The sequence below is a fragment of the Mus pahari genome, chromosome 4, assembly GCF_900095145.1.
Source record: "Mus pahari chromosome 4, PAHARI_EIJ_v1.1, whole genome shotgun sequence".
NCBI lineage: Eukaryota > Metazoa > Chordata > Mammalia > Rodentia > Muridae > Mus > Mus pahari.
In genome coordinates, this window is record NC_034593.1 from 6056064 (window position 1) to 6065527 (window position 9464).

At 47.0% G+C, this 9464-nt stretch overlaps 1 protein-coding gene across 2 annotated transcripts; it reads left to right on the forward strand.

Annotated features, from left to right (window-relative positions):
- Nucleotides 1-5069: 5069 nt before the first annotated feature.
- Fabp5 (fatty acid binding protein 5) lies at nt 5070-8199 on the forward strand. Of its 2 annotated transcripts, none has more exons than XM_021196688.2 (2): nt 5070-5220; nt 7387-8199. In XM_021196688.2, the coding sequence occupies exons 1-2, from the start codon at nt 5070-5072 to the stop codon at nt 7713-7715; spliced, it is 480 nt and encodes a 159-aa protein (XP_021052347.2). In that variant the 3' UTR covers nt 7716-8199. The 2 variants fall into 2 exon arrangements, with proteins under 2 accessions (XP_021052347.2, XP_021052348.2); XM_021196689.2 differs by having other exon boundaries at nt 7560-7702.
- Nucleotides 8200-9464: the final 1265 nt, after the last annotated feature.

Sequence of the window (9464 nt, forward strand, 5' to 3'; positions counted from 1 at the left end):
CTTGGGTTCTATAAGAGAGCAGGCTGAGCAAGCCAGGGGAAGCAAACCAGTAAGGAACATCCCTCCATGGCCTCTGCATCAGCTCCTGCTTCCTGACCTGCTTGAGTTCCAGTCTTTTGGTGATTAACAGCCATGTGGAAAGTGTAAGCTGAATAAACCCTTTCCTCCCCAACTTGCTTCTTGGTCATGCTGTTTGTGCAGGAGTAGAAACCCTGACTAAGACTGGAGGCATTAAACTTTAACAGACGCAGGCTCAAACCTGCTCACCTTCACATGCCATCTGAAGCCTTTGCTCATGCCTTCTGGTAAGTGGACAGATAAACAGCTGCCTCAGCCAGATCAGAAAAGGTTCAATGACCGAATCAGATGCATTTAGTGAATTTCACTTGTTTCCTGTTTGTCTTCTGGAGTCTTCAAAGGATGAGTTAGACAGACAGACAGACACACCAAATCAGCTGATACTCTGTTCTCATACATGATGTATTATTTGAATATGACCCATGCATAAGCCCCCATAGACTCTGTTTCTAAGTTTAAGTACCAACACAGTGTAAACTCATGTGAAGAGTTATGTATAATATTATCATGAAATTTGCAGGAAAATGATGCACCTGAAAAGTGTAACACTTATCAAGGTGACCCAAACTCAGAAAAGAAACCTCAAATTTTCTTCCTCATATGCAGATCCTAGCCTTTAAGGTATACATGAATGGATAGAAAAGTAGTAAGGGTAAATATAGTATAAAAATTAGGAAGGGGGCAAAAGAGGCTCATATTAGGTGATGAAGAGGGTATGGAGCAGGCACGAGGACACACGAGTCACCAAGGAAGACGTAAAGCTCATTTAGTTTTACAGTTTCGACTCCACCATGTTTCTTTTCTTTATTTGTGGTGGATATTTAAGTTCAACGTTCTGGGTATTAAAGTAGTAAGAGCCATTGTTATACTTCAAAGGAACCCAACATGTGTTATTGTGTTAGGCTTTTCAATTCTATTGATCCTATGTACAGTAGGAATCGGTCATAACTAAACAGCTGTTGAACAACACATGTGTCCCATTGACCCACTTAGAAAAGGTGATTTTTTAAAAAAAAATTTGGTTTGGGGGATGGATTTTGTAATCTGAAAATTCTTCCTTTTCCCACTTCCTATCCCAAACTCTTTAAATCATTCTGTTATGGTGTTATTTAAAATGCAAACTATGTTGTTACACATAAAATAAAGCATGATTAAATATAAAACCAAAAATTACACTGTGTTGTTTAGGAAATAGCAAAAAGATAAAACTCTCTATAAATTGATTAGAGACTCATTTTTCCTCAAATTCTTTTTATGTACAGTCAGTCAAGTGTCTATGTGTGGAATGCAGAGATGGAGAGAGCAGATACTGTTCTCACATCAGGAGCTACTCAGAACCACTCTAAGGGTGTAATATAAAAAATATTTAATGTGCTGAGGTGGGAGTGGCCTCTTGTGGCAAGGTCACATGTGTGGGTTTGGGAATCTTTTGCAACCTTGGCACCTGGAGTATGGTGCCTGGACTAGCAGTCTTAATGGCAGTAAGGAATTAGTAGATGAGACTGGACCTACTGGAGCTGAATATGTAGTTACAACTGTAGACTTGTCGAAACACTAAAACATGAGAAGTGTCACTTCAGACAATCCCACTTTATACTCAGCTCTTCTGCTTTTCAAATGTATCTTGCCAGGCATTTTGACAATATTTAACTCTCTAAACCTGAATTACTTCGGGTATTCTGTGCCATAATTTCTTTAACGTGGTGTTCCTTTTTTTTTTTTTTTTATCAGCTACATTGCTAAGCCATATACTTACTGCCCTTAGGAATTATTATATAGAATGAGGAAGCGTGTGAGAGGTGCACCTGCTTACACAGCAGCTGCTAGGGTGTCTGTAAATGAAATCACACTCCGCGTTCCCAAGCTACCTACCTGTGTCCACAAATGAGAACGCAGCAGGCCATCGGTGCTAATCAAATAAGGCCCGGGAGAAAGATTTCGCTACCGCCACTAGGTGGCAATAGAGTGATTTTTGAGCCTCTCCCTTCAGGGCCATGAACTGAGTCGTGCATAGATAGTTCAGAAACTTTGCGCCGGCCTCATCTGTTCTCAGGTGGCTAGAGGAAAAGCCTCAAGGAACGCTCGAGCCTTCATTTCTTTCCACCCATAGAGGGGCCCTGCTTAAGTGGGCCATAGGCGCGTCCCTGCAGCTGTAGTGGAGGAAGAGCTGGGTGTCTGAAGTAACACAGGTGCCACGTTTCCAAAGGAGACAACTGCATGCTTAGAGCTGATTTAGGGGAATCAAGAATCTAAGGCCTTTCACATGGATTCTTGTTGGCCTCTTCAAATCTGACTCTTAACGTGGCCTCATTCCAAAAGGAATGTGCACATCGTTGAAGCCATCGTTCAAACGGAATTGACTGCTCCTAAGAGATCAACATCAAATGTGCCTAAGAAAATACTAAGCTTCTAACCCTAGAGATGGCCGGTGGGCTAAGTGTGAGCTGTGGTCAGGGACGCGTGAGGATCTGAACGTAACTACAGGCTTGAAGGCGGCATCTAGAGTATTGAGCATGTTCAAAAGAACAAACAGCAACTTCGTAGTGAGATGGGAGCCATACTCTCAGCTTAATGTATATGTCAGAAACAGTCACGGCCAATATTTGCAATGTGGAATGATGTATGAAATCGGGAAATGCAGGACAGAGCGTGTGAATGCTAAAGACTGCAGTCGTGGTTTTCACATAGCACATGCACATGGACACATGCACACAGACACACAGAAACTTGTAATAAAGGGATGCAGGCTGTGGAACTTCTTGCAGCATGGTAGATGCTTCTCAGATTTTAATTGTGTGAGGGATGGTACAATAATTAGTGTCTTGGCAGATTGGCTGTGGCCTCTTCTCTTACCTCCCTTACTAGCATCACGAACAAAGGGCAGGCGTGGTCCTGTTTCACAAGCTCTTTCGTGAGAAACTCCTCAGTGCAGGTTCCAGTTCTACTACTCCGCAGCACCGGCTCTCTTAGCCCCGTTTCCTCTCCTGCGAAACTGGTATAACTTCCTCAGTAATCGTCAGGCATTAAAGCTCATCCGTGCAAATGCCAGGAAGGACCAAGTAGTGCATAGTAGAAATTCAATTAGCTGACATTGTCTCCATGGTGATAGCCCGTCTGGGTGGTGACATCTTCATTTCAGCCCATATTACCTCCACTGAGGTGTGGGAGCAGGCAGTAAGATTCTGTAAAAATGACAGTCTGAGAAAAGTCATTCCACACACAGAAGAGAACTGATGGCTTCAGTCAGTGGGATGTCGCAGCTCAGGACACATCAATGGCCTTAGTAGAGAATGCGGCACCTCATGTACGTATGGCATATTTTGAGCTGGTCTGAGAAGCTTCAGGCCTTTGGATAGTTTTGAAAAGATGTTCTTTAGACAAAGAAAATCATAAGCATCAATTGTCGTGTGTGTGTGTGTGTGTGTGTGTGTGTTCACAGGCCTGCATGTGTGCACATGTATGTGGAAGCTGGAGGCTGACATCAGCTGTCTGCCACGTCAGGATATCTGACTTGACCCGGAAGCTTGCCAGTGCCGGGCTGGCTGTATCAGGGAGCTGCAGTTCTAGGTGCAGACACAGCAGCAGCTTTTGCGTGGATGCTGGGGATCTGAAGGAGCCTTCCATCCTGGACTCACTTCCTCAGCTGCAGATCAGCATGACTGAAGTACAGATGCCCCTCAGTTAAGAGGGGCTTGTGTGTGAATAAATTCACTTGGAGTTATTGTATATACCCAACCTAGTAAAAAATTGTGGCTCACGTGCCCTCAAACAGACTCAGGACATTTACATTGGCCTGTGGTTGGGCAAATTATCTAGTACAAACCTGAATCCTAACAAAGCATGGACTATCACAGGTGACTTATTAAAAATGACACTGAAAGTGAGGATCAGTAACTGTGCAATAGGCCTTCACTGTGTAATGACAACTTCAGCGGGGGTGTTGGCCACACCTGTAATGTCAGCATGTGGTAGCTGAAGCGTGATGGGCAGGAGCTACTAGTTGCATATGTAGTTAGAGGCTAACCTGGGCTATGTGACCGCTCTATAACCTTTACTCAATTCCTCTTCTCACTGTCTCATAAAATGTGCTCCCTTTGTCTACCTGTATTTCTGCTGCCTACCCTCCCCATACACTCAGATTCTGTGCCTGGGGATGCCATCTATCTGTCAGCGGATTATCCTTGGAGCCTTATATTTTGTGGGACTTCAGTGCATATCAAAGTGATGATATATTTTTTTTTATAGTCAGTGTATTCTAGGCAATTTACTAATTCATAGCTAGGCCAGACATCCTCAAAGGATGGAGAGAAGTAATAGTTTTGATCCCTGATCGGGGAATAGAAGCTTGTAAGATTTTTCAGGAAATGACAGCTACCTAAGTTGAAACTTGCTAGTTTAGTGGAGAAAACAAATTTGTAGAGTATCCTAATCTCACTTAGAGTCTGCTGCCAGGATTGTCTAGCATGCACAGGCAGACAACCAAGAGGCCCTGGTGAGGCCCTGGTGAGGCCCTGGGAGGAGGGAGGGTGGGGTCAGAAGGTTCTTTCATAAGGGAGTAGGATGTAGGGTTAAGGAGATTGCAGTTTATTAATTAACCCAGTAATCAGTCATTCAATTCCTATAGCGCCAAGCGATGGCTAATTAGTTCCTCCCAGGTACTTATCAAAAAAAGCTAATGGAGGCGGCAGGACCACGGCGCGCAGGCTGTCCTCCGATGGCGGGGGGTGGGGGGGTTCCTGGGCCCGAGGGACTGTGCCGCAGCTGTCACTAAGGGAGGCACAGGGCGCGTCAGGCGAGTCGCAGCTTGCAGGAGCTGCGGGAAACGTGGCGTTCCAGTCCGGCAGAGCAGCCAGGCCAGGGTGGCACCCTCAGACCCCCGGCACAGCCCAAGGCGCACGAGTCCGGGCGAGGCGAGGGGCGGTACCAGGCTGAGGCGCGCCTCCTATTGGCTGCCCGACACCACTCCCACACCAAGGACAATATAAGCGCAGATGGCGCCAGGAGCGGAACAGCGCCCTCGCCACCGCGTCTCTGCTGCTTTTGTGCTCTCCCTCCCGCCCGCCATGGCCAGCCTTAAGGATCTCGAAGGGAAGTGGCGCCTGATGGAAAGCCACGGCTTTGAGGAGTACATGAAAGAGCTAGGTGAGACTTTATCGCCGAACCCCTCCCTGCCTCCTCATCCTTGTGGGGATGTGTTGGTTCCCTTCCACCATGCGGTCGGGGGAGCTGCAGGGAGCACCTTGCGGCAGTTAGGATGGAGTGCCCGCCTTTGTCGCCGGCTCCGCACGTGGTGTGGGTCACCCGCTCCTCTCCTTTTCTGCTCCTTGCCCCCCGAAGCAGCCCCTCATTGCTTCCGGTCTTTCCCAGGTGCGTGCCAGCGGTACTGCTGTAAGCCCCCTACAAACAGCCCCTCAGTTGCCCCTTAATGGTATCCCCACTTCTCTTTCTATCCTCACCTGTGCCACCGTCCTGCCCCATCACCCTCCCCCGGCGTGGCAGCACTCACTCTCCTTTCCCCTTTGCCGCATCTTTTGTTCCTCGATGGCGCCAGCCCCCCTCCCCCGACCCCCGCCTCTGAGAGGACACCGTGTGGTAGGGCGTGGTCTCTGCAGAAGCTCTTTAGAGGCTATGAATGACGATGCTTAGATCCCTTTCTCTGCAGCACGTCTCAGGTCCTCTCCTAGGCGTGGCGCCCACAGCGCTGCACAGGCGACAGCTGGTGGCATGTGGGCGAAGCGCGGAGACACCCATTGTGCATGGTTGTAGTCTTGCGACCGTTCTGTTCTGGTTCTTTCTCTTGATTCTGTAGGGTGAGGAGCAAGGAGACTTGGGCTTGGCTGGAAAACTATAATCAGAAACTGCTGCTGCTGGCCCGAGGCTGCCAACTGCTACAAGATGGGTGTGGCTTTGCAGAAGGCGCTTGCTCCTTAAAGCCTAACCAGAGAGTGTGCAAGGTTCAAGTTCACCCTCACTGGAAATAGTGCTTCGTTGTCTGAAGCCACTTTTGCCTACTCTTAAGATAGGGATGTGTTGGTAGACACAGAACAGACATCAGAATCGACCATTGTCACAGATGCTAGGAAGTGGGATGGGGCTAAGGGAACAGGAATTCTCTCGGATGAGGTACTGCTGGTAGGAGGAGGCAGCTTCAGGCGCTGCTGTTCCCAGTATCCCTGGACGTTCAGAACCAGCCTTCATTCTCTTAAACATCCAGCTCACTATGGGGCTAAGTCTGGCTCCTGATGTGCTTACACTATTGTCAGAATGTGGGTGCATTAGGGGTTTGTGTCTTTCCTTGTCCACGCTGGAGAGCCGCACAGGTGTGAGTGAGACCAAGTAGAGAGCACTGTTTGAAAGCAGCTGGGTGTTTATGCTGTGAGTGGCTAGTTCTCCAGATTGTGGCCTTAGGAAGGTTATAGGCCTTACCCATAGGTTCTGGGCAACATAGAGGGGAGGACTCACAGGGACACGGAAGCCTGGCTGAGCATCCTGCTTGGATCAACGTCTCCTTTCTTGTGAAAGTATCCTAGGTTCCTTATGAGTGTTAGCACCGAGGACACAGACGTAAACTACTGCATAACTCAGAAATGTGGAACTTCATACTGTGAATAAACAAATCACACAGCATTAAAGTCAACCAGATACTCAAATCGTACAGTGTTTCCAGATAGCAGCAAGTCAGGTTCCTAACATACAGAATGAGCCTTACCATGGAAGCTGACATGGTCACACAGGCTTTGAGATGTTTGCTCTTTCCCTGGGGTACGTTTCCCCTCTACTTACTGACATTGGAGGCCTGCCACTCAAAATACTGTGCTGTTTACCTTGAAAGCTTATTTTAAAGCATCTACCAACTGTTTTTATCCTTACATTGTTGTTTTGGGAACATGGTCTTTATGCAGCTTAGGCTGACCTTGATCTCTTGACCCTCTTACCTGCATGTCTGGAATACTGGAATTACATGTGTGTGTCACCGTGCCAGGCCTGTCAGCTGCATTAGTTAAGGTTAAGGAGAAAAGCCTGACTTTCTGAGGACCAGTAGCTCAGTGGCTAGTGGCTGAGATTAGAGTCTTGTGAGCAGGACTTGCTTGAGTTGTCACTTCTGGTTAAGCTTGGTTCTCATCTGTCCAGTGGAGACATCACCCCGGCCTGCCCCCAGCTCAGGATGACCACGAGGCTTATGTGTGTAATGGTGCATGCTAGCTATGCAGGTCGGTGAGTGAGCGAGTGAGTGAGTCTGACCGGTGGGATGATTAGGAATGAATCCTTGCTTACGTTGTACAAATTATGTCATTTCCCATCCCACAGGAGTAGGACTGGCTCTTAGGAAGATGGCTGCCATGGCCAAGCCAGACTGTATCATTACCTGTGATGGCGACAACATAACCGTCAAAACCGAGAGCACGGTGAAGACGACTGTGTTCTCTTGTACCCTGGGACAGAAGTTTGATGAAACTACGGCTGATGGAAGAAAAACTGAGACGGTCTGCACCTTCACAGACGGNGCCCTGGTCCAGCACCAGCAATGGGACGGGAAGGAGAGCACAATAACAAGAAAACTGAAGGATGGGAAGATGATTGTGGAGTGTGTCATGAACAACGCCACCTGCACTCGGGTCTATGAGAAGGTGCAATGAGGGCTCCATCGTCATCCTGGACAGGAGTTAGCTGCCAGAGTGAATATGCTCAATTCAATGAGCGGTCATAAACAACAGATGGCTTCACTTCTTTGGTTTTATTTTTCATGACTGCTGAGTTCTCTTAAACACTTTACAGGGAACTCCATGTCAAACTTGGTTTACCCAGGATCATTCCTTTGGTTAGTAAATAAACGTGTTTGTGCTAATTCATGATATGTGTGTGGGTTCTTCAAGGAACTGAAAATTGGTGATATATTATAACACTTAGAAACTGAAAAGCTCTCTGGTATTCTTCAGGGTCCCTTATGACTGATATATCCTAGCAACTTGTAGGCATGGTCAGCTTCTTTTGCAGTGAATACATGCCCAGTCATTTAAGCTTGCCGAATATCGTTTAAACTTTGTCAACTCAATAATTGAGATGATTCCTATCGAATGATAGCTACATAAGTTTTGTAGTATAAACGGAGATCCAAGCTTACAAATGGTGAGATATAACATCTGTGGACCTCAATGGACCTTTCCTTTACAGTATGGAGCACCTGCCATGTACTGAGATCGGCTGAGAAAATCTGAACCCTGGACAAGTGCAAGGACAATCCCAACTGTAGAATGTGATGAACTGCTGGTCACAAGTCATCAAAGCTCTACAGCTCTCGGGTCTTTCTTTGTGCATTTCCATCCGGAAGTATGTGATGTACTACCATGTAAAGAGTTGAGTTTTAGTGAAACTCTCTTGCATTTCTTGGTCTCAAACACAAACACCTACAGTCGACGTTTGAGAAATAGGTACACATTCCCCAGAACAGCATCAGAGGGGCTGACTCTGTTATCTGCATTCTGCAAATATGGGAAAGGGTGTTTGACTAGCTAACTTATTCAAGGACACAGGAAGTAGAGCTGGGTTGCAAAACCCACTTTGCTTGTACTCTTAATGTATTTGGTCACTCCCAGCATGGCCTTTTCCTGGAGTGTACAGTAACCCTGAGGTTAAAGTCTCTTAGTGAACTTGGATTTTTCTATGACCACTTCCCATGTGCTGGCATCTCAGAAATTACCCAAAGTTAGTCAGTCCCAGTGCTCAAGCAGTTGGACCATGAGCTTTAGGTCAGCCTGGGCTATATAACATGACCCTATCTCAAAAAGAGAATTCCTTGGAGTTAGTTGGCAGTGCAAGTGATTTCTTGGTCGCCTAGCCCCATGCCAGTCTATGGGCCCATGAGCCATAGATGGGCTCTATAAATGTGGCAACTCAGTTGAGCTGTACATAATGGGACTTCAGAATTAGGAGGCCATCTCAATGGCTCACCCGGGAACCAACCCGCAGTCCTGCCTCACTCTGACACTGGGATCACAGTGTGCTACCATATCCAGAGCACAGGTATTTGTTTTTGACTGGACAATGTTTTGTCTGATTTATCATTCATTTTTGGATCTCTGCCTGTGTCCCTCCATTGTCCTGTTTTCTGATAAGTAGAGATTTGACATTCTCCCTGACACTTGAAGTGTCTGTGATTCTCAGAAGCAGTTGAGCTGAGGTGTATGAATTGGTTGTCAGTGTTAAGGATGGTGCAGGGACCGAGACATGTTCCCAAGCTCTGTAAGCAAGAACAGGGCAGAGTGATGATGAGTGGGTCCCTGTCACCCCAGGCTACATTTCATGTTTGCGGGGAATGTGACAAGCATCTCAGGATTCTTAGCAATTCCAGGCACAGCTACGGATTGCCCAGGCACCAGTGTGTCCTG